The 25933-nt window shown below is 37.7% G+C and overlaps 1 protein-coding gene and 1 long non-coding RNA gene across 2 annotated transcripts in view; one reads left to right on the forward strand and one right to left on the reverse strand.

Annotated features, from left to right (window-relative positions):
* LOC145536381 (uncharacterized) overlaps positions 1-25933 on the reverse strand; it is a 98766-nt gene that overhangs the window by 33714 nt on the left and 39119 nt on the right. The gene's annotated exons all lie outside the window — the stretch shown is intronic.
* LOC145536489 (germ cell-less protein-like 1) lies at positions 19436-21041 on the forward strand. Its single transcript, XM_081565859.1, has one exon. It carries the CDS (start codon positions 19536-19538, stop codon positions 21039-21041), a length of 1506 nt encoding a protein of 501 aa, XP_081421985.1. The 5' UTR covers positions 19436-19535.

A 25933-nucleotide genomic window follows, 5' to 3' on the forward strand; every position in this document is an offset into this window, starting at 1 on the left:
ACTGTTTTCTATTACATCAATTAATAATAAAGTTTCTATTTTACCTACATCTATTCATTCTTCCATACTCTTCCTTCTGTGTAATTCTTTTTCTCTGAACAGCATTATTTCCTTTCTCTCCAAAGTATTTCCCTAAATATTAATTGCAAGGCAGGCCTATGGCAACAGATTCCCTCAAGTTTTGTTTGTGTGAGAAATCTTGATTCTCCTTAAAGTTTGAAAGATAATTTTGCAAGTTTGGATTATTACAATTTTTGCTAATTGTTGTATATGACAATTTTTTATGTCAGAGTATAGTTGATTAGTTTATATTTTGTTGATGTATTAGTTTCAGGTGTACAACAAAGTGATTTATACATATAAATGTATCTGCTCTTTTCAAATTATTTTCCCATTTGGGTTATTAAGAGTATAGCTGATGTGTTAGTTTCAGGTGTATAGCAAAGTGATTCAGTTATACATATAAATGTATCTGCTCTTTTCAAATTCTTACCCCATTTAGGTTATTATAGTATATTAAGCTGTGTTATACAGTAGGTCCTTGTTCGTTATCTACTTTAAATAAAACAGTGTTTACTGTCAATTTCCAACTCCCAATATATCCCTTCCCCCCACACACACTTCTACCATGGTAACCATAAGTTTTTCTCTAACTGTATAAGTCTGTTTCTGTTTTGTAAATATATTCATTTGTATCTTTTATTAAGATTCTGCATATAAGTGATATATATGTGTCTATCTCTAATTTACTTCATGTAGTATGATAATTTCCACTTGTATCCCTCCTTGCTGTAAAAAGCATTATTTCATATTTTAATGACTGAGTAACATTCCATTCTATTATATGTACAGCATCTTTTTATCCATTGCTCTGTTGATGGATATTTAGGTTGCTTCCATGTCTTGACTATTGGGAACAGTACTGCAGTAAATTTTGGCATGCATTATACTTTCAAACCAAGTTTTTTCCCCTGAGATATGTCCAGGAGTGGTAGTGCCAGATCTTATGGTAGATCTATTTTCAGTTTTTAAAGAAACCTCCAAACTGTTCTTCTTAGTGGATGTACCAATTTACATTGCCATCAACAATGTATCAAAGTTCCCTTTTCTCCAAATCCGTTCTAGTATTTATTACTTGTAGATATTTTGATGATGGACATTCTGACTGGTGTGGAGTGATATCTCATTGTAAATTTGATTTATACTTCTCAAATAATTAGTGATGTTGGACATTTTTCCACGTGCCTCTTTTCCATCTGTATATCTTCTTTGGAGAAATGTCTATTTAGGTCTTCTGCCCATTTTTTGATTGGGTTGTTTGCTTTTATAGTATTGAGCCACATGAGCTCTTTGTAAATTTTGAAACTAATCCTGTATTGATTGTATCATTTCCAAAATTTCTCCCACTCTTTGGGTTGTATTTTCATTTTTAAAATTTATATTATATTTTTAATTTTAGAATAGTTATTTTACAATATTCTGATGGTTTCTGCCATACATCAACATGAATCAGACATAGGTATACATACGTTCCCCTCCCTCTTGTACCCCTCTCCCACCTCCCTTGCCCTACCACCCCTATATGCTGTCATAGAGCACTGGATTTGGGTTCCCTGTGTCAAACAACAAACTCCCATTGACTATCGATTTTTACATATGGTAGTGTGTATATTTCAATGCTATTCTCTCAAAAAATCCCACCTTCTCCTTCCCCTACTGTGTCCAAAAATCTGTTCTTTACATCTGTGTCTCCTTCGCTGCCCAGCATATAGGGTCATCAGTACTATCTTTCTAGATTCCACACATATGCATTAATATATGACATTTGTCTTTCACTTTCTGACTTACTTCACTCTGTATAATAGGTTTCAGGTCCATCCACCTCATTAGAACTGACTCAAATGCGTTCTTTTTATACTTGAGCTATACTCTATGTGTATATATACCACAATTTCCTTATCCATTTATCTCCCGATGGACATCTAGTTTGCTTACCTTCCTTAGCTATTGTAAATAGTGCTACAATGAACACTGGGGCACATGTGTCTTTTTCGATTATGCTTTCCTCGGGTTATATGGCCAATAGTGTGATTGCTGGGTCATATGGTAGCTTTATTCCTAGTTTTTTTTTTTTTTTTTTTTTTTAAGGATTCTCCGTATTGTTCTCCATAGTGGCTGTATTAATTTGCATTCCCATCAACAGTGTAAGAGGTTTCCTTTTTCCCAACACTCTGTCCAGCCGTTACTGTTTGTACACTTTTAGATGATGACCATTCTGACCACTGTGAGATGATACCTCATTGTAGTTTTGATTTGCATTTCTCTAATAATGAGCAATGTTAAGCATCTTTCCATGTGTTTATTAGCCATCTGAATGTCTTTTTTGGAGAAATGTCTATTTAGGTCTTCTGCCCACTTTTTGACTCAGGCGTTTGTTTTTCTGGTATTGACCTTGTATATTTTAGAGATTAGTTCTTTGTCAATTGTTTCATTTGCTATTTTTTCCCCCAAACTGAAGGTTGTCTTTTCACCTTTCTTATAGTTTCTTGCCTTGTGCAAAAGCTTTTCAGTTTAATTAGGTCCCATTTATTTATCTTTGTTTTTATTTCCATTACTCTAGGAGGTGGGTCATGGAGGATCTTGCTGTGATTTATGTCACAGAGTGTTCTACCTATATTTTCCTCTAGTAGTTTTATGATTTCTGGTCTTGTGTTTAGGTCTTTAATCCCTTTTGAGTTGGTTTTTGTGCATGATGTGAGGAAGTGTTTTAATTTCATTCTTCTACATGTAGTTGACCAATTTTCCCAGCAACAATTGTTGAAGAGACTGTCTTTCCTACATTGTATATTTTTGCCTCCTTTGTCAAAGATAAGATGTCCATAAGTGTGTGCATTTATCTCCAGGATAATTTATATTTCTATTTTTTTCATTGATCTATGTTTGTTTTTGTGCCAGTACCATACTGTCTTGATGACTGTAGCTTTATAGGATAGTCTGAAGTCAGGAAGGTTGATTCCTCTAGTTCCATTCTTCTTTCCCAAGATTGCTTTGACTATTTGGGGTGTTTTGTGTTTCCATACAAACTGTGAAATTATTTTTCTAGTTCTGTGAAAAATGCCTATGGTAGTTTGACAAGGATTGAATTGGATATAAGGATTGCTTTGGGTAGTATACTCATTTTCACTATATTGATTCTTCCAATCCACGAACATGGTATATCTCCCCATCTGTTATGTTGTCTTTGATTTCTTTCATCAGTGTTTTATAGTTTTCTGTAAACAAGTCTGTTGTCTCTTTAGGTAAATTTATTCCAAAATTATTTTACTCTTTTTGTTGCCAAGGTGAATGGGATTGTTTCCTTAATTTCACTTCCTGCTTTTCCACTGTTAGTGTATAGGAATGCAAGGGATTTCTGTGTACTAATTTTATATCCTGCAATTTTACTATATTCATTAATTAACTCTATTAATTTTCTGGTAGCATCTTTAGGGTTTCATATGTAGAGAATCATGTCATCTGCAAACAGTGAGAGTTTTACTTCTTTTCCAATCTGAATTTCTTTGATTTCTTTTTCTTCTCTGATTTCTGTGACTAGGACTTTTAAAACTATGTTGAATAGCAGTGAGAGTGAGTACCCTTGTCTTGTTCCTGATTTTAGAGGAAATTCTTTCATTTTTTTGCCATTGAGGATAATGTTTGTTGTCAGATTGTCATATATGGCCTTTGTTATGTTCATGTACATTCCTTCTATGCCTACTTTCTGGAGAGATTTTTTTTTTTTTATCATAGGTTTGTATTTTGTCAAAAGCTTTCTCTGCATCTATTGATATGATCACATGATTTTCATCTTTCAGTTTTTTAATAGATATATCCCATTGATTGATTTGCATATTGAAGAATCCTTGCATCCCTGGGATTAAGCCAACTTGATCACGCTGTATGATCCCTTTAATGCATTGTTGGAGTCTCTTTGTAGAATTTTGCATCTATGTTCATCAGTGATATTGGCCAGTAATTTTCTCTGTGTGTGTGTGTGTGTGTGTGTGTGTGGCATCTTTGTCTGGTTTTCATATCAGGATGATGGTAGCCTCATAAAATGACTTCAGGAGTTTCCTTTCTCGGCAATTTTCTGAAAGAGTTGAGGAGGATGGATGTTAGTTCTCCTCTAAAGTTTTGGCAGAATTCACCTGTGAAGTTACCTGGTCCTGGGCTTTTGTTTGTTAGAAAATTTTCGATTGCAATTTCAATTTCCAAGGTCGTGACTGGTCTGTTCATATTTTCTATTTCTTCCTGATTCAGTTTTGGAAGGTTCTACTTTTCTAAGACGTTGTCCATTTCTTCCTGGTTGTCCATTTTATTTGCATATAGTTGTTCATAATAAGTCTCATGATCCTGTGTATTTCTGTGTTTCCTGTTGTAACATCTCCTTTTTCATTTCTAATTTTATTGATCTGAGCTTCCTCCCTTTTTCTGCTTGATGAGTTTGGCTAGTTAGTCGTGTTAGTTTGTTTAGTCACTGAGAAGTTTTCAACTCTTTGTGACCCCATGGACCTCAGCCCGACAGGCTCTCCTCTGTCCATAGAATTCTCCAGGCAAGAATAATGAAGTGAGTTGCCGTTCCTCTCTCCAGGATATCTTCCCAACACAGGGATTAAACCCGGGTCTCCTGCATTTCAGGCAGAATCTTTACCATCTGAGCCACCAGGGAAGTCCAAGTCTGGCTAAGGGCTTTTCAGTTTTGCTTATCTTCTCCAAGAACCATCTTTTAGTTTTATTGATCTTTGCTATATCTCCTTCATTTCTTTCACTTATTTCTGTTCTGATCTTTATGATTTCTTTCCTTCTACTAACTTTGAATTTTTGTTTTCTTTTTCTAGTTGCTTTAGCTATAGTGTTGTGTTAGTCACTCAGTCGTGTCCGACTCTTTGCAATCCCATGGACTATAGCCCGCCAGGCTCTTCTCTCCATGAGATTCTCCAGGCAAGAATACTGGATTGTGTTGCCAGTTCGTCCTTCAGGGGATCTTCCCAACCCAGGGACTGAACCTGAGTCTCCTGCATTGCAGGCGGATTCTTTACCATATTAGCCACCAGGGAAGCCCTGCTTTAGGTATAAGGTGAGGTTATTTGATGTCTCTCTTGTTTCTTGAGGTAGGCTTTTATTGCTATCAACTTCTCTCTTAACACTGTTTTGTTTTTTTTTTTACTGCATCCAATAGGTTTTGAGTTGTCATGTTTTCATTTTTATTTTTTTTTCTAGGCATATTTTGACTTCCTTTTAGATTTCTTCAGTGATCTGCTGGTTACTCAGAAGCATATTATTTAGCCTCCATGTGTTTTTGTTTTTCATAGTTTTTTTTTTCCTGTAGTTGATATCTAGTTTTACAGTGTTGTGATCAGAAAAGATGCTTGAAATGATCCCAATTTTTTCAAATTTACCAAGCCATGATTTGTGGCCCAAGATATTATCTATCCTGGAAAATCTTCCATGCACACTTGAAAAAAAAGTGAAATATATTGTTATTTGGATGAAATATCCTGTTGATATTGATGAGGTCTAACTAGGCCAATGTATCATTCAAAGCTTCTGTTTCCTTACTAATATTTTTTTCTGGATGATCTGTCCATTGATGGGAGTGGGGTATTTAAAGTGTCACACTATTATTGTGTTACTGTCAATTACTCCTCTAATAATTATTAGTATTTGCCTTATGTATTGAGATGCTCCTATGTTGTGTGCCTATATATTTATAATTGTTATGACTTCTTCTTGGATTGATCCCTTGATCATTATATAGTGCCCTTATTTATCTCTTGTAATTTTTTAAAGTCTATTTTATCTGATATGTGTATTGCTACTCCTGCTTTCTTTTGATACCCCTTTGCATGGAATATCTTTTTCCAGCCCCTCACTTTCAGTCTGCATGCATCCCCCAGTTTGAGGTGGATCTCCTGTAGACAGCATTATATAGGGGTCTTGTTTTTGTATCCATTCAGCCAATCTATATCTTTTGGTTGGAACATTAATCCCACTTACTTTTAAGATAATTATGATCCTGTTACCATTGAGTTTATTGTTTTGGGTTTGTTTTATGAGCCTTTTCTGTGTTTCCTGTCGAGACAAGTTCATTTATTATTTGTTGAAGTGTTGGATTGGTGGTGCTGAATACTCCTAGTCTTTGTTTGTCTGTAAAGCTTTTCATTTCTCCTTGGAATCTGAATGTGATCCTTGCTGGATAGAATAATCTTGGTTGTAATTTTTTTCCTTTCATCACTTTAAGTATACCCTGCCATTCTCTTCCAGCCTGCAGAGTTTTTATTGAAAGATCAGCTGTTAGTCTTATGGGGATCCACTTGTATGTTGTTTGTTGCTTCCTTGGAGCTAACCAGGTGGCACCAATGGTAAAGAACATACCTGCCAATGCAGGAGATGTAAGATACATGGGCTCTATCCCTGGGTCAGGAAGATTCCCTGAAGGAGGGCATGACAACCGACTCCAGTATTCTCAAGAATTCCATGGAAAGAGGAGCCTGGTGGGCTACAGTCCATAGGGTCGCAAAGAGTTGGACACGCACTTGTTGCTTTTAATATTTATTTTTGGTGTTTAATTTTTTTTAGTTTGATTATTATGTGTCTTTGCATGTTTCTCCTTGGGTTTACCTGGTATGAGTGTCTCTGGGCTTCCTGGACTTGGGTGTCTATTTTCTTACCCATTTTAGGGAATTTTTCTACTATAATCTCCTAAAATATTTTCTCATGTCCCTTCCTTCTGGGATTCCTATGATTTGAATGTTGGGACACTTAATGTTGTCCCAGAGGTTTCTGAGTCTGTCCTCATTTCTTTCATTTATTTTTCTTTATTCTGCTCTGCTTCAGTTTTTTCCAACATTTATCTCCCAGCTCACTTATCCATTCTTCTGCCTCAGTTACTCTACTGCCGTTTCCCCCTAGTGTATTTTTTATCTTAGTTATTGTGTTATTCATTGTTGACTGTTTATTCTATAATTCTTTTAGGTCCTTGTTAAACACTGCTTGCATCTTCTCAACCTGTGCCTCAAGTCTATTTATCCATGTCTCCATTTTGTTTTCAAGATATTTGATCATCTTTACTATCATTATTCTGAATTCTCTTTCAGGTGGACTCTCTAATTCTTCCTTGTTTGCTGAGTCTAGTAGGCTTTTACCATGTTCCTTCTACTACATATTTCTCTGCCTTTTCATTTTGTTTTGTTTGCTGTTTGGGGTCTCATTTCTGCAGACTGAAAGGCCATATTTCCTCTTAATTGTGAAGTCTACCCCTCATGGCTTAGGTTGGACCACTGCCTGGTGTTAAGTCTCCTGGTTGGGCAGACATGTGCCTGTGTTCTCATTGATAGAGCTAGATCTCATCTCTCTAAAGGGCAATGCTGTGTCCTGTAGTGTGTTTTGAGGTGTCTATGGGTTTGGTATGGCTTTGGGCAGCCTGTCAGATAATGTACAAAGTTGTATTCCTGTTTTTCTGAATGATAGGGTGAGGGGTCCTGCATTGGGGCTTGCTGGCTCTTGGGTGGAACTTGGTCTCAATGTAGATATGGAAGCCTTTGGGCACACTCTCATCTATTAACGTTCTATGTTCTCTGATGGGCCAAATTCCTGGAGTTGAATCTCTTGCCTCTGGGGTTCAAGCCTGATCCCTTACAGTAGCATCAAGATTTCTCAGGCCACATAGCACAGAAAACAAATTTCCTAGTTTAATAGCGAAACAATGCTCACCAACTAGAAACACACAAAGAGATTCACAGACTTAAATAGGGAACAGAGGAAGGAAAAAGAAAAAGGTGACAAAAAGGAAAAAATAGAGAGTCCAAAAAGAAGAGAGCACTCAAGCCAATAATCAAACCCCTAAGTGAATATGGGTAGTAAAAATTAGACTCTCAAGGATACAAAATTAATAAGAAAATATCACAAAGTAAAAATTAAAATCTAGAGTGAAAATTAGATTTTCAAAGTACAATATCAACAAAATATGTAACACAAAAATAAAAAATAGGGAATTTATTTTTAAAATGGGTTTTTAAATTTTTTTTAGAAAAAGGTAAAAGTAGGTTATAAGAAACAAACTTTAAAGATTAATAAAGGACCATATTAGGGCAATATGAAAAAAAAAGAGGCGGTTGTTAACAGATAAAATTTAAAAATAAGGAGTGGGAAGTATTTGTAGGGTGGTAGTGAGAGGAATGTCCATGTGTTTCCTCTGTTTTCCTGTTCTTGTCGACTTGCCTACTCAGAAGGTCTTCCAATACATCTTGGAAGATCTCTGGACTTGTTGTAGGCCATGTGGTTTCAGTTCAGACTCAGATCTTCCCTTGTTCCTGCAAGTACTTGCTCTCAAAGACTATAGTATACCCTAAAGTGCACAGTCTCAGGTTAATTGTGGGATTTTGATCCACTGCACCTGCTACTTCCAGGGCGATTCCCCCTTCTTTATTTACTCAATCTTCTGTTTTGATTTTTTTAACCCACTTATGGCTTGCAAGTCTTTCTCCAGTGTATGATCTCCATCCTGACACAAGGGGACCAGAGTGGCCACTTATTTGGCCTTATTTGCTCAGTTGTACTGTGGAAAGGGAGGGATATTGGAAACACCCCCAACAGGTGTGGGAATTGCTTTCTGTGACTGGACCACATGAGGGTTCGCCACAGCCCAAGATGGGCTGTGCATCTACCAGGGAAGTTGGTCTGGTTTGGAGGATCCTCAGCAGACAAGCTGTTTGGGCTCCTAGCTAGGCCATGCAAGAGTTGCCACAGTCTTAGGTGTGTCATGTACTTCCCCAGGGGAGCTGGTCTTGCCTTGTGACATGTTTATCAGATCCAAGCCACTGAGGACACCAAGAAGCCATAGGTAGCAACACATGGGAGCTAATGGCTTGGCAGTAGATACGATCTCTGGGTCTAAGGCTGTAGAGGTCCCTTGCCTTCCATCTCTGGCAGTTGTGCACCTGCTTTTCTGACTCTGGGGACATAGACCACAGCTGGATCGCCAACTTCTGTATTCACTAGGGCATGATCTTTTGTTCTGTGAGCCTGTCGGAAGTTAGAGTGCAGCATTAGAAGCTTCCTGTGTGAGTAATCTTTTGTTTCTATGGCAGTCCCAGGATTTTCACTGTTCTGCCTCTGCTGTGTCACAATAGCCCCCTCAGAGTATCTTCATGGCATTCAGCCCCAATCCTTTGCCTGAGTACTGATCCCCACAGCTTGAGCTTCTGCACCCAACCCCCGCTAGCTGCGGGCGGATGCAAGTGTATAAGTTGCTTCTCAGCTGGAAATTGCCATTGGGCTCAATCTCTGGCTAAATCACACCACTCAGCCAAAAAACAATACCTGCAAATTACAGTTCTAAATATGATAGCCCAAAAAATAATGGCTAAATAATGTGGGACAGGAGTAAAATCATTATGATCTCATAGCAAGGAAATAATCCTTTACCGATTTCAATAAAATTGCTAATTATAAAAATATTATTACTTTGTATTATTTTAAAATTATAAAACTATTTATTAAATGATACCACAAGAAAGTGAAACACACAGCTACAAATTAGAAAATGGACTATAAGATACATATTACAAAGGACTGTTATTGAGAACACATAGTACATTTTCACAATCATAGGGAAAAAGCAGACAATTCAATAAGAAGATTGACAAAAAGACTTGGACAGAGAATTCACAAAAGAAGGGACTCCAGCAGAGTATAAGTATATGATAAAGTGCTCAACATCATTAATCAGTGAAACACAAAGTTAAAGCACAAGAGTTTATATCATTTACAGACAACCATGTTAACTGAACTTAGAGTGTTGCAATACCACGCTTTGTCAAAGATGTGGTACAAAAGCAATTCTCAAAAACATCTGATGGGAATGAAAATCTTACAACTGCTTTGGAAAACAGTTTGGCATTATCTTTCAAATGTAAAGATACTTATGATGAAACATATACCAATTTTATTCATAATATCTGACAAATTTAAGTAACCCAAATGTCTATAAATATTACAATGGATAAGTTTGTTGCATTATTTTCATATAATGGATTATCTTACAGGAATGAATCTGAAGCAAATGCAATGCAACCTCTTGATTTACTCTTTAGAAGTTTAATGTTAAATGAAAGATCATAAAAAATACATATATTGTGATTCTGTTTGTATAAATCTCAAAAACAGACAAACATTTTTATTATTTAAGGATGCATAAGTAGGTTGGTAAATCCATTAAAACTGCAAGAAAATGATAGCCATAAAATTCAGGATAGACAATACTTCTTGATTAGGTGAGAGACAGATGCCATTGGGAATAAACAGATATGGGGAAGGCTTCTAGTGGTATTGTCAAGGTTCTATTTCTTGACCTGAGTGGTTGTTACTTTCTGTTTTATTCATTTTTAGGTATATGTGTTACATTTCACAATAAAAATTGCTTCTGAAAAAGAAGGAATATGTCAAAGAGAGAAAAAGGAGTAAGTAGAAATGATGACTTGATTGTTGTTCGGTCACTCAGTCATATCCGACTCTGCAACCTCATGGATTGCAGAATGCCAGGCTCCTCTGTCCTCTATCATCTCCCGGAGTTTGCTCAAATTCATGTCCATTGAGTTGGTCGTGCTATTTAACCATTTCATCCTCTGCCACCCTCTTCTCCTTTTGCCTTTCCCAGCATCAGAGTCTTTCCCAATGAGTCAGTTCTTTGCATCAAGAGGCCAAAGTATTGGAGCTTCAGTATCAGTCCTTCCAATGAATATTCAGGGTTGATTTCCTTTAGGATTGAATGGTTTGATCTCCTTGCACGCCAAGGGACTCTCAAGAGTCTTCGCCAGCACAACAATTCAAAAGCAGATTTTTTTTTTAAAAAAAGGGTAGTTCTTAATTTTTAACCATATATTATTGTCTTATCTGTGATATCTCCTGTGACTAAGGTACTATGATGAGATCTTTTATCATTTGGTTGACCTTCATATTTTACCATTTCTTCTTTAAATTGGTAAATTTTGTGCATTCTCGAAGACAATTTGTGCATATCTCAGATTGCTACCAAGAGGTAGCTTCTCCTTCTTATCTTATGTCCAAAGGTAGGCTGTAAATCAGTGCAGCTTACCTGCCTGGTGCCTAAGCTGAGCCATCATTATGGTGGAAGAAATGAAAAGCTTTGTGTTATTAGTGCCACAGCCAAACTCCTATATAAAGTGAGCAGTTATAGCTTCTTGGTATATATCTTTCATTGTCTTTATTCATGCTATTTCTTTTTCCTGAATTACTCTTCTCCTATTTTCTATAAATTCACCATATCCCAATTTCAACAGCATCTTCTAAGGCATTTACTATCTTGATAGCTAGAACCAATAATTTACCCAAGTTCACAGATACTTTATTACTATTACTATAACTTTATTACTATTTTGAAATAGTAACTAGTTTGAAAAATATTGTCCATGTGAATCATTTTAAAGGTCATCTCATGTAAGAACTGTTCTGTGTTTTCTTAGATTATATGTTTGCCATCCATATTAAGTATATTTTCTTATTTTATGTATTTCCATTGCTTGGCATTCTGGGACCTTATAGACCATGTGAGAGACTGACCATCCCAGGGCTAGTCCTTTCTTAGCAATTACAAAGGGCTTAGCAGAGAGGATGCCTTTTACATACAAAGCAACCAATACTGTCTATAGCTTCAACCACTTCCTTATCTAAGTCTCACATATCAAATCAATATTTCCTCTGCCTTAAATCATCCCAGGGTTAGGTACAAGATGACTAGAGATCATTTCTCTAGCCCAAAGCCCACAGGAATTGTTGAAACTACCTAATCATAAACTGTTTCCTCCACAGTGCCTTGCCTTTCCAACAGAAATCCCAACACAGTCTCTGGTCTGTACTTTCTCCCTGTTCTTGTCTTCTGCCACCTGCCCCAAACCTACCATTTTCCTAGTGACACTGTGTGGCATGCAGTGATCACTTCCCTGGGACATGTGAGTGAAATAAACTTCTTCCTCTCAAGCCTCATTCTCATTTCCTCCTGTGCCACACTGTGTCACATGTGCAAGATGCATGTTTTCTGAACAAGAATGTGTCATAAGTCCTTATAAAACTCCACAAAAACAGGGAATTCACTCTTTTTAAAAAGGGATTTCATGATCATAAAATTGTCAAGCAGTTTTCAGGTCTAGATTTTTGATCAACCATATGCTTTGTCCTTCAGTCTCTCTCTAGAATATTTTGAAATAAAACATTTGTAAGTATGAAAACCAACAATCTCTTAATATTATAAAAGAACTTGGAAGCGTTCACCAATTGATAAGAGATTTCAAGAATCATTTCAAAGAGAGAAATCTGATTTCAGTGGGTTGATAATAAAACAGGCAGAGATTATCATTGCCTAAAATATGCTGTAAGAAAAGGTTCTAGTCCATATGACCAATGAAACTTGGAAGAAGCTAAGGTTTAGCAAGTATGGTAGGTGTTGTTATACTTTATACTTTAATTCCCAGAAAGCTCACAGTGCTTTGTGGACTGCAATTTCTATATCTGATCCATCTACTTTTTATTTTGTGTTACTATATATTATATAAAATTAAATATTTTACATAATTAGTATATAATATATAACATTATATATGTAATATTATGTTTTACTGTTATAAATGTATACATGTGTGTGTGTGCATGCTTAGTTGCTTCAGTTGTGTCAGACTCTTTGTGATCCTATGGACTGTAGCCTGCCAGGCTCCTCTGTCCATGGAATTCTCCAGGCAAGAGTACTGGAGTGGATTACCATGCCCTTCTACAGGGGATCTTCCCAATCCAGGGATCAAACCCACGTTTCTTACATCAGCTGCAGTGGCAGGTGGGTTCTTTACCACTAGAACCACCTGAAAAGCCTATATATAGCTATAAAACTATGCTATCATCCCTGATTATGTATATACTGTTGGCATTTTCAGTGACCTATTATTGAACACATTTTGCCTTTTCTGTATGCTCTCATTCTTTACTCTCATCAGATTATCTCCTGCCTCCCTCTCTCCAACTCCTATCAATATCAGACTGTTCAAGCTCTTAAGTTCTACTTCCTTTTCAAGATTTCTCTCAGTACCCCAGTTTTCACAGATTATCCCTTTCTCTTAACATTCCTTTATCAAGGCTTCCCTGATAGCTCAATTGGTAAAGAATCCACCTGCAATGCTGAAGACCCCAGTTCGATTCCTGGGTCAGGAAGATCCGCTGGAGAAGGGATAGCTACCCACTCCAGTATTCTTGGGCTTCCCTTGTGGCTCAGCTGCTAAAGAATCTGCCTGCAATGCGGGAGACCTGCGTTCAATCCCTGGGTTGGGAAGATTCCCCTGGAGAAGGGAAAGGCTACCCGCTCCAGTATTCTGGCCTGGAGAATTCCATGGACTGTATAGCCCATGGGGTCACAAAGAGTCAGACATGACTGAGCGACTTTCACTTCACTTCTTCAAGCACTATCAAAATTTAAGCCATCATGGGTACAGATTGGAGGGAAAAGACCTGAAATAAGAATCATTACAGAAAGAGATGACTCTCCATGAGAAAAACTTGGTTGTAGCCTACAATGCTGCTTTGAACTAAGGCTAATATTAACACTGTGGGAAATATTAACATGTCCCATGTAAGACTGGCCACCTGATGCAAAAAGCTGACTCATTAGAAAAGACCCTGATGCGGGAAAGATTGAAGGCAGGAGGAGAAGGGGATGACAGAGGATGAGATGGTTGGATGGCATTACCAACTCACTGGACATGAGTTTAAGCAAGCTCTGGAAGATGGTGAAGACGCCAGGGAATCCTGGCATGCTGCAGTTCATGGAGTTGCAAAGAGTCAGACATGACTGAGCAACTGTACAGCAACATGTAAGATTAAATGTAGTGAATTCTTCATTCTACTCACAGACCATTCTGTTCATCTATCATCAGAAATTAGAAAGCAGGCCTATATCAAAGGAAGGCTACTTAGGTGTAGCCAAAATCAGAGGGATAGGAGAGATGGCTGAGAGCAACCAAGAAAGTGAATAATGCAAATTTGTAGACAAAGTTAAGAAGTAGCTAGCCTCTGAGCACTTCTATAGAAATAAAGAATTCGTGAGTTACAGAGGCAATTGACATGCAACTGTGGAGAAGCAATGTATCTCAGATGAAAGGAACCTCTTAAAGACAGTTTTGAAGATGCTCAGAGACTAAAAGTCTTTACTAGCTTTGAAAATCAAGGATTATTTCATATAAGCTGGCATAACTAGGTTTGTAATAGAAAATATATCAAAATCAATCATTCACTCAATAACTGTTGCAAAGTATATGTTCATTGTTTCAACAGATATTTAATAAACATCTAGCACACCCTCTTCTAGTTGCTGTAGTTTTGACAGTGAATGAAGCAAACAAATATTGTTCTGTAAAAACAATCTTAGATGCCATTTCATTGTTTTTGTCCCTGCATATTACTCCTACTCTTGGAAACTGAGAGGCATTGTCCTCCTTTGTGAAGAGGAAAAGGAGCTTGTGCTGGATTAAGAGAAAGCAAAACCCAGACAAACTACAGCTAAGAAGGATGGAGAACACCATGTAACCAATCACTCACTCTTTATAGGCACCATTGTACCTGCTGCCTGGGCTTAGTTAAGATACTATCCATAATATCAATATCCAAAGACAACCTATGGTTGAATATTGTCTATTACTTTTATTATTTTCTATATGTGTGCATATACATACAAAATATATGTGTATTTTTTGTTTGTAAAAATCTGGCTTATAATATATGTACTCTTTTGTATAATGCTTCTGTCACTTCAAATTATGAGAATTTAGAAATGCATTAAAATTTCAACATTTAGATGTTAAATAAGAGTTAACACAATGAATATTTAACTAGAAAATATAGAAGAATATTTATCCAATTTCAGATATGGTAAGACTTTCTAAGCAGAGATACAAAAATCAATATTTGGAAAATCTAATTTGGCTTCTTATGAATTAAAATATCTTTACAACAAAAAAATCCCATAAAATTTTATTATATATAAGTATATAATTTTTTTTTGCCTTTTCATTATGTTCATGGGGTTCTCAAGGCAAGAATGCTGTAGTGGTTTGCCATTCCCTTCTCCAGTGGGCCACATATTGTCAGAACTCTCCATCATGACCTGTCTATCTTGGATGGCCCTACATGGCATGGCTCATAGTATCATTGAGTTAGACAACGTTGTGATCCATGGGATAAGTTTGTTTAGTTTTCTGTGGTTGTGGTTTTCATTCTGTCTGCCCTCTGATGGATGAGGATAAGAGGCTTAAGGAAGCTTCCTGGTGGAGGGAGGGTAAAACTAGGTCTTGCTCTAGTGGGCAGGGCCATGCTCATTAAATCTTTAATCCAATTTTCTGCTTATGGGTGGGGCTGTGTACCCTCTCTGTAATTTGGCCTGAGTCCAAACTATGATAGAGTTAATGGAACTAATGTTGACCTCCTACAAAAGGACTTATGTCAGCATGCCACAGCTCTCAGGACTGTTCTAGTCATTGGCCCTGAACCCATGGCAGGCCACTGTTGACCCATACCTCCACTGGAGGCTCCTGGACACTCACAGGCAAGTCTGGCTCAGTCACTTGCAAAGTCACTGCTCCTTTCTCCTGGGTCCTGGTGTGCACAAGATTTTTGTTGTGCCCTCCAAAAGTCTGTTTCCCTAATGGTTATCAGTCTTTTTGCTGGATTCCCAGGTTGAGAAATCTGTTGTGGGACCTAGAACTTTGAAACAGTGAAAGAAATTCTTTGGTATAAATGTTCTCCAGTTTGTGGGTCATCAGCTTGGTGGCTCTATAGTGGGGTTAATGACAACCTCCTCCAAGAGGATTATACCACATGCTGTGCCTCCCAGGTCTGCTGCAACCAGAGTCCCTGTCCCCGGGGCAGGTCACTGCTAACCCATGTCTCCACAGGAGACACTCAAACACTCAAATGCAGGTCTGGCTCAGTCTCTTGTGGGGGTCATTGCTCCTTTCCCTCAGTCCTGGTGCACACAAGGTTTTGTTTGTACCCTCCGAGCATCTCTACTGGGTCTGAGATTTAATTTTACATGCAATTGTGCCCCTCCTACTGTCTTGTTGGGGCTTCTCTTTTGCCCTTGGATCCGGGTATCTTTTTTTGGTAGGATTCAACATTCTCTTGTTGATGGTTGTTCATCAGCTAGTTGCCATTTTGGTGTTCTTGCAGGAGAAGATGAACACATGTCTTTCTACTCCACCATCTTACATTGCTAGTGGTAACATCAAATGGTAAAGCCACTTTGGAAAATAGTTTGACAGTTTCTTATAAACTGAACATAGAGCCCAGAAAAGGGGGCAGTGGGAGGAGCTTTACATTTCATGCAAAGATGGGCACAATAAAGGACAGAAACAGCATGAACCTAAAAGAAGCAGAAGATATAAAGAAGAGGCAGCAAGAAATACACAGAACTATACAAAAAGATCTTAATAACCCAGATAACCACGATGGTGTGATCACTCACCTACAGCCAGACACCTTGGAGTGTGAAGTCAAGTGGGCTGTAGGAAACATCACTGCTAACAAAGCTAGTGGAGGTGATGGAATTCCAGCTAAGCTATTTCAAGTTCTGAAAGATAATGCTGTTAATGTGCTGCACTCAATGTGCCAGCAAATATGGAAAACTAAGCAGTTACCACAGGACTGGAAAAAATCAGCTTTCATTACAATCCTAAAGAAGGGGAATGCCAAAGAATGTTCAAACTACTGCACAATTGCACTCATCTCACACGCTAGCAAAGTAATGCTCAAAATTCTCCAAGCCAGGCTTCAACTGTACGTGAACTGAGAACTTCCAGATGTTCAAGCTGAATTTAGAAAAGGCAGAGGAACCAGGGGTCAAATTGGCAACATCTGCTGGATCACAGTAAAAGAAAGAGAATTCAAAAAAATATATCTACTTCTGCTTCATTGACTTCATTGATGCTTCCTAAGCCTTTGACTGTGTGGATCACAACAAACTGTGGAAAATTTTTCAAGAGATGGGAATACCAGACCGCATTACATTACTTGCCTCCTGAGAAAACTGTATGCAGATCAAGAAGCAACAGTTAGAACCAGATATTGAACAATGGACTGGTTCCAAATTGGGAAAGGAGCACGTCAAGTCTGTATATTGTCATCCTGTTTATTTAACTGATATCGAGAGTACATCATGCAAAATTCTGGGCTGCATGAAACATAAGCTGAAATCAAGATTGCTGAGAGAAATATCAATAGCCTCAGACATGCAGATGACACCATCTTTATGGCAGAAAGTGAAGAGAAACTAAAGAGCCTCTTGGTGAAGGTGAAAGAGGAGAGTGAAAAAGCTGGCTTAAAACTCAATATTAAAAAAAACTAAAATCATGGCATCCAGTCCATCACTTCATGGCAAATAGAGAAACAATGGAAACAGTGACAGACTTTATTTTTGGGGCTCCAAAATCACTGCAGATGGTGACTGCAGCCATGAAATTAAAAGACGCTTACTCCTTGGAAGGAAAGCTATGACCAACCTAGACAGCATATTAAAAAGCAGAGGCATTATTTTGATGACAAAGTTCTATATAGTAAAAGCTATGATTGTTACTCATTTTTACACATCCATACAGTACTCATGTATGGATGTGAGAGTTGGACCATAAAGAAAGCTGAGTGCCAAAGAGTTGATGCTTTTGAACTGTGGTGTTGGAGAAGACTCTTGAGAGTCTTTTGGACAGCAAAGAGATCAAATCAGTCCATCCTAAAGGAAATCAATCCTGAACACTCCTTGGAAGGACTGATGCTGAAACTGAAGCTCTAATACTTTGGCCACCTGATGCAAAGAGCCAACTCATTAGAAAAGACCCTGATGCTGGGAAAGATTGAAGGCAGGAGAAGGGGATGGCAGAGGATGTGATGGTTGAATGACATCTCTGATTCAATGGACATGAGTTTGAGCAAGCTCCAGGAGATGGTGAGAGACAGGAAAGCCTGGTGTGCTGCAGTCTATGGGGTCACAAAAAGTTAGACACGACTGAGTGACTGAACAACAATAAAATATAACCTTTTAACAATTTTCATTTTTATATGCATACATGCATATATATGGGCTTCCCAGGTGGCACTAGTAGTAAAGAACCCACCTGCCAATTCAGGAGAGGTAAGAGATGCAGGTTTGATCCTTGGATCAGACAGATGCCCTGGAGGAAGTCATGGCAACCCACTCCAGTATTCTTGCCTGGAGAATCCCCATAGACAGAGGAGCCTGATGTGCTACAGTCCATAGGGTCATAAAGAGTGGGGCATGACTGAAGGTGAGTTAGCATGCATGCACACCATACGTATGTGTAGTTTTACATTATAAGAAGCTAAGAAGCTTTTAACAATCACTGAGGAGAAAATATATATAAATCTATACAGAAATAAACATTTCCCTGGTAGCTCAAACGGTAAAGAATCTGCCTGCAATGCAGGAGACCGGGTTTGATCCCTGTGTCAGGAATTTCCCCGCAGAAGGAAATGGCAACCCATTCCAGTTTTCTTGCCTTGAGATTTTCATGGATAGAGGACCCTGGCAGGTTGCAGTCCATGGGGTCACAAAGAGTTGGACATGACCAAGCGACTTACACTTTCTTTTGGGGCTTCCTTGGTGGCTCAGACAGGAAAGAAACTGCCTGCAATGTGGGAGACCAGGGTTCAATCACTGGTTCAGGAAGATCCCCTGGAGAAGGAAATGGCTACCCACTCCAGTATTCTTCCCTGAGGATCCCATGGACAGAAGAGCCTGGCAGGCTACAGTCCGAAGGCTTTCAAAGAGTTAGACATGGCTTAGTGACTAATGCTTTTCATACAGAAATAAGCAAAGAATATGAAGATGTACCTTATCAGACAATTTTGAAATATCTCTTTCTATTGATATTTCAAGATCATACATATATAATTTTGTATATATGTATAATTTTGCCCATGTATATGTATATACACATATACATGAAATAAAAGTTTGCCTTCTCTATAATGAAAGAGGAATAATAAGATAATGGTATACTACTGTTCATCTTTGTAAAATTACTAAAAGTTGAAGGTAGATGATTATATTCAGTACTGCTGACAGTTGAGAACAGAATTCTCTCACTTGCAGTAGAAATGTGAATATGTACACTCTTTAACACTGTGATCCAAAAGCCTTTGATTCAGTCATTTCCCTTATAGGAAAGCATTTTCAAGGAAAACCTGGAGGCAGGGGCCCTGAACAGTAGGCTAGACTGAATGGAAGACTGGAGGAAGGGGGTGTGGCCACAGGGAGGGAGGGGCTGGAGCAGACAATGAAGAATGCAGAGCCTCCACTGTGACGTTTGGGACTGTGCTAACTAATATGTCCAAGTGAGACTAGGGCCTAAGCAGAGACAGCAGGCCACAACAATGCCACGGCAGGGAAGTCTCTGCAGCAGCCTGTTTAGGGGATCTAAGAGCCTGTAACTATGGGGCCCTTGAACAGCCGGATTCTGCGATGCAGGGAATTCAGCACCGGGGAACTGCAGCAGCCAGAAACCCAGGCAGGCCCCAGTTACGTGTCCGGCAGCCGTAAACGCAAACGGAGCACCGGTCCCTGCTTGGGCCCAGAGTCTAAGAAGAGCCACAAGTTTCTAAACCAGGAGGAGGATCTACAGCAACTCGTCTGTGCAAGCCGGGGTAAAAAAGTTAAGATCACATCTGGATATGCTTACCAAACTTTATTTTTAAATGGGGAAACCAGTGACGTTAAAATCCGTGCTCTGGGAAGTGTATGGTATTTACACAAAATGTTTTTATGTCAGTCGGACTACTTTGCTACAATGTTTAGAGATTCTTGGAAAGAATGTCACAAAGATATTATCGACCTGGAGATTAATGACCAGAATATAAATGTAGAATCCTTGCATTTTGTATTGGGCTCGTTGTATAGGAATGACTATGTCTTAATTGAGCCCCTTCAAGTTCCAGGAGTTTTGGCAACCGCATGCCTGCTTCAAGTAGAGGACTTAATTCAGCAGTGTGGTAAGACCATGAAGGAAACAATTAATGTGAAAACTGTATGTAGCTTCTATGAGGCAGCAGAGACCTATGGGTTACATTCTGTAAAGACAGAGTGCTTTGAATGGCTTCTCCACAATCTAATGACTCATCCAAGTGTTGAACTTTACAAAGAACTCAGTACAGATCTTATGAATCTGGTCATTTCTTCTTCTAATTTATTAGTAATGCAAAAGGAAATCGATATATATACTAGACTTAAACAGTGGATGTTCCTCCGCCTTAACCCAGGTTGGAAAGGCACAATGAAAGAGCTTTTAGTTAACACAAACAACTGGTTTTCCGGGCACAGGGAACGTGATGGTAGTATTTCCTTTCTTGAAACTAAACAAGGCATAGTATTTCAACCAGTATTTAAAAATTTGAGGTTGCAGCATATCATCCATGACCTGGCCTCCATAAGAGTTATTGAGCAAGATGCTCTAATACCTTCAGAATGGTTATCATGTGCTTATAAACGACAATGGTTTACCTTGCTTAGAGCACAGCAATACAGGGAAATTGGTCCTAGAGACATCAATGAAACCGAACTTGAAGAATATAGCATGAGATGTGGCAAAAAGATTATCAGAGATGGAAAATACTGCTGGATGTGGTCCGGTTACAACTTTGGTGTTCATTTGTATGTCATCTTCACCAGACATTATATAATTTTCAAACAAAATGCTTTCCATCAGCCATATGATGGCTCCACCTGTTTACAAACTCAAAGAAATATTGCATTCAGATTAACCTTGGTACATTTTGATTCTAGTGAAAAACTGAGCTTCAAGAAAACAACTGGTTATAAAATCCTTTCCTTTGAAAAGGATGAGGAACAAATGGTAATGAAATTGGATAGCATAGCTTTGAGCTTCCCTTTATATATATTCTGCAATTTCCTATTTATATCATTAGAAAATCCAGGAAATTGATGATATTGTCAATTAGGCTAGTTTAGCATTTTGAAAACTTCTGGCATCTCATTTCATTTAATGGCCCTACTGCTAAACACAATAAAGATGAACAACAGCAAAAGAAAATAATCTTTTGAATGTAGAAACTATCATAAATTACTACTCTTTGTCTTCATTTTATTTCTATGTATCTGTGAAGAAAAAGTTCAATTCCAAGAAAATATCTGTGAAAACAAATAGTCAATGATGAAACCAAAAAGACTTCTTTTGCTTTTCATTTACTATCAACAAGCATGCTCCAAATGGAAATAATAGATTATATTTCCAAGGAACCAAAAAGAAATTAACTTGTTGGATAAATTTTAACCTAAGCAATATTGAGACAGAATAAAGAATTCTCTTCCTTGCTGAAATGATTGTGCAAGTGTGGCATTATTTGAAGCACTCTATTATAGGAGAAAAAAAATCATGAAGTAAAACCTGAGATTAGAGGTTCGTTTTTGGTTTCTGTAATATAGAATTACAAATTATCAGACAATATCAGGTTTTACAATGTGACATACTATGTATGTATCATATGTTAATATAATAATACATACTATATGTCATTATATATAATAATTACATAGTATATAAATATGTAGTACTAGTCCATATAATTTTATATATTATATTAAATACATACAAATAACATTCTATATGTATATATACATATATGCACATATATAATTATAAGTTTGTAAAGACCAAAGAGAAATAATTTTTGAAATGGCTAACTAGGCACTATAGACTAAAATGGATTTCCACAAACATCATTTATTCCTATGAATATGTAGATATCAGTAATCTCAAAGTATCTTCTTCATTCTTCCTGTTTGTTTTAATATTTGACATACTTCTCATTTTTGCCAGAATTCATTCTTTGCAGGATATTTGCGCTTCCCTGATAGTTCAGTTGGTAAAGAATCTCCCTTGCAATGTGGGACACCTGGGTTCGATCCCTGGATCGGGAAGATGCCCTGGAGAAAGGCAAGGTTACCCATTCCAGGCCAAGATATTTAACGTAACATTTATTTCAAAATAGAAGCCGATAGCATAAAAAATCATTTCATTCTAAATATGTCTTCTAAACAGTTCCTGAGCTAGGAAGAGAAGGCCCAGCCTGTCCAGCTAACAAGTACAACATTCAAATATTCATTTAATACTTGAATGTCAAATGTTAATATTTGAATATAGAATATTTATTTAATATTTGAATATTTATGCAAATGCTTATTATATTGCTTTTAATATAACTGCCTTTTTCTATGAACACACATATTGATTATATCTCTTTTTTTTGCCAGTATATAATTTCTTTTCTTTTCTTTTTATTTTTTTAATAAATGTATTTGTTTTAGTTGGGGGCTAATTACTTTACAATATTGTAGTGGTTTTTGCCATACATTGACATGAATCAGCCATGGGTTTACATGTGTTCCCCATCCTGAACCCCCCTCCCACCTCCCTTCACAGCGGAATTCTACCAAAAATTTAGAGAAGAGCTAACACCTATCCTACTCAAACTCTTCCAGAAAATTGCAGAAGATGGTAAACTTCCAAACTCATTCTATGAGGCCACCATCACCCTAATTCCAAAACCAGACAAAGATGTCACAAAAAAGGAAAACTACAGGCCAATATCACTGATGAACATAGATGCAAAAATCCTTAATAAAATTCTAGCAAACAGAATCCAACATCATATTAAAAAGATCATACATCATGACCAAGTGGGCTTTATCCCAGGAATGCAAGGTTTCTTTAACATCCGCAAATCAATCAATGTAATACACCACATTAACAAATTGAAAGAAAAAAACATATGGTTATCTCAATAGATGCAGAAAAAGCCTTTGACAAAATTCAGCATCCATTTATGATAAAAACCCTCCAGAAAGCAGGAATAGAAGGAATATATCTCAACATAATAAAAGCTATATATGACAAACCCACAGCAAACATTAACCTCAATGGTGAAAAATTGAAAGCATTTCCCCTAAAGTCAGGAACAAGGCAAGGGTGCCCACTTTCACCACTACTATTCAACATAGTTTTGGAAGTTTTGGCCACAGCAATCAGAGCTGAAAAAGAAATAAAAGGAATACAGATAGGAAAAGAAGAAGTAAAACTCTCACTGTTTGCAGATGACATGATCCTCTACATAGAAAACCCTAAAGACTCTACTAGAAAATTACTAGAGTTAATCAATGAATATAGTAAAGTTGCAGGATATAAAATTAACACACAGAAATCCCTTGCATTCCTATACTCCAATAATGAGAAAACAGAAAGAGAAATTAAGGAAACAATACCATTCACCATTGCAACAAAAAGAATAAAATACTTAGGAATATATCTACCTAAAGAAACAAAAGACTTATATATAGAAAACTATAAAACACTGATGAAAGAAATCAAAGAGGACACAAACAGATGGAGAAATATACCGTGTTCATGGATTAGAAGAATTAATATAGTGAAAATGAGCATACTACCCAAAGCAATCTATAGATTCAATGCAGTCCCTATCAAGCTACCAAAGGTATTTTTCACAGAACTAGAACAAACAATTTCACAATTTGTATGGAAATATAAGAAACCTCGAATAGCCAAAGCAATCTTGAGGAAGAAGAATGGAACTGGAGGAATCAACCTGCCTGACTTCAGGCTCTACTACAAAGCCACAGTCATCAAGACAGTATGGTACTGGCACAAAGATAGAAATATAGATCAATGGAACAAAATAGAAAGCCCAGAGATAAACCCACACACCTATGGACACCTTATCTTCGACAAAGGAGGCAAGAATATACAATGGAGAAAAGACAATCTCTTTAACAAGTGGTGCTGGGAAAACTGGTCAACCACTTGTAAAAGAATGAAACTAGAACACTTCCTAACACCATACACAAAAATAAACTCAAAATGGATTAAAGATCTAAACGTAAGACCAGAAACTATAAAACTCCTAGAGGAAAACATAGGCAAAACACTCTCCGACATAAATCACAGCAGGATCCTCCGTGACCCACCTCCCAGAATATTGGAAATAAAAGCAAAAATAAACAAATGGCACCTAATTAAAATTAAAAGCTTTTGCACAACAAAGGAAACTATAAGCAAGGTGAAAAGACAGCCTTCAGAATGGGAGAAAATAATAGCAAACGAAGCAACAGACAAACAATTAATGTGAAAAATATACAAGCAACTTCTGCAGCTGAATTCCCGAAAAATAAACGACCTGATCAAAAAATGGGCCAAAGAACTAAACAGACATTTCTCCAAAGAAGAAATACAGATGGCTAACAAACACATGAAAAGATGCTCAACATCACTCATTATTAGAGAAATGCAAATCAAAACCACAATGAGGTACCATTTCACGCCAGTCAGAATGGCTGCTATCTAAAAGTCTACAAGCAATAAATGCTGGAGAGGGTGTGGAGAAAAGGGAACCCTCTTACACTGTTGGTGGGAATGCAAACTAGTACAGCCACTATGGAGAACTGTGTGGAGATTCCTTAAGAAACTGGGAATAGAACTGCCATGTGACCCAGCAATCCCACTGCTAGGCATACACACCGAAGAAACCAGAAATGAAAGAGACGCGTGTACCCCAATGTTCATCGCAGCACTGTTTACAATAGCCAGGACATGGAAGCAACCTAGATGTCCATCAGCAGACGAATGGATAAGGAAGCTGTGGTACATATACACAATGGAATATTACTCAGCCATTAAAAAAAAAATACATTTGAATCGGTTCTATTGAGATGGATGAAACTGGAGCCCATTATACAGAGTGAAGTAAGCCAGAAAGAAAAACAACAATACAGTATACTAATGCATATATATGGAATTTGAAAGATGGTAACGATAACCCTATATGCAAGACAGAATAAGCGACACAGATGCATAGAACAATTTTATGGACTCTGAGGGAGAAGGTGAGGGTGGGACGTTCTGGGAGAATAGCACTGAAACATGTATACTATCATATGTGAAACAGAACACCATTCCATGTTCGATGCATGAGACAAAGGCTCAGGGCCGGGCCAATGGGATGACCCAGAGGGATGGGATGGGGAGGGAGGTGGGTTGGGGGTCCAGGAAGGGGAACACATGTAAACCCATGGCTGATTCATGTCAATGTATGGCAAAAACTATTACAATATTGTAAAGTAATTAGCCCCCAACTAAAATAAATAAATTCATAAAAAATAAATAATAAAAGACGCTTACTCCTTGGAAGGAAAGTTATGACCAACCTAGACAGCATATTGAAAAGCAGAGACATTACTTGGCCAACAATGATCCGTCTAGTCAAGGCTATGGTTTTTCCAGTAGTCATGTATGGATGTGAGAGTTGGAGTATAAAGAAAGCTGAGCACCACAGAATTGATGCTTTTGAAGTGTGGTGTTGGAGAAGACTCCTGAAAGTCCCTTGGACTGCAAGGAGATCCAAGCAGTCCATCCTAAAGGAAATCAGTCCTGGGTGTTCATTGGAAGGACTGATGTTGAAGCTGAAACTCCAATATTATGGCCACCTGATGCAAAGAGCTGACTCATTTGAAAAGACCCTGATGTTGGGAAAGATTGAAGGCAAGAGGAGAAGGGGACGACAGAGGATGAGATGGTTAGATGGCATCACCAACTCAATGGACATGAGTTTGGATAAACTCTGGGAGTTGGTGATGGACAGGGAGGTCTGGCGTGCTGCAGTTTGTAGGGTTGCAAAGAGTCAGACACGACTGAGCTACTGAACTGAACTGACCATTATATCTACTACTGTGGGCAAGAATCCCTTAGAAGAAGTGGAGTAGCCATCATAGTCAACAAAAGAGTCCAAAATGCAGTACTTGAATGCA

This window comes from Giraffa tippelskirchi, chromosome X (genome assembly GCF_054371585.1).
Source record: "Giraffa tippelskirchi isolate mGirTip1 chromosome X, T2T-mGirTip1v1.2.pri, whole genome shotgun sequence".
NCBI lineage: Eukaryota > Metazoa > Chordata > Mammalia > Artiodactyla > Giraffidae > Giraffa > Giraffa tippelskirchi.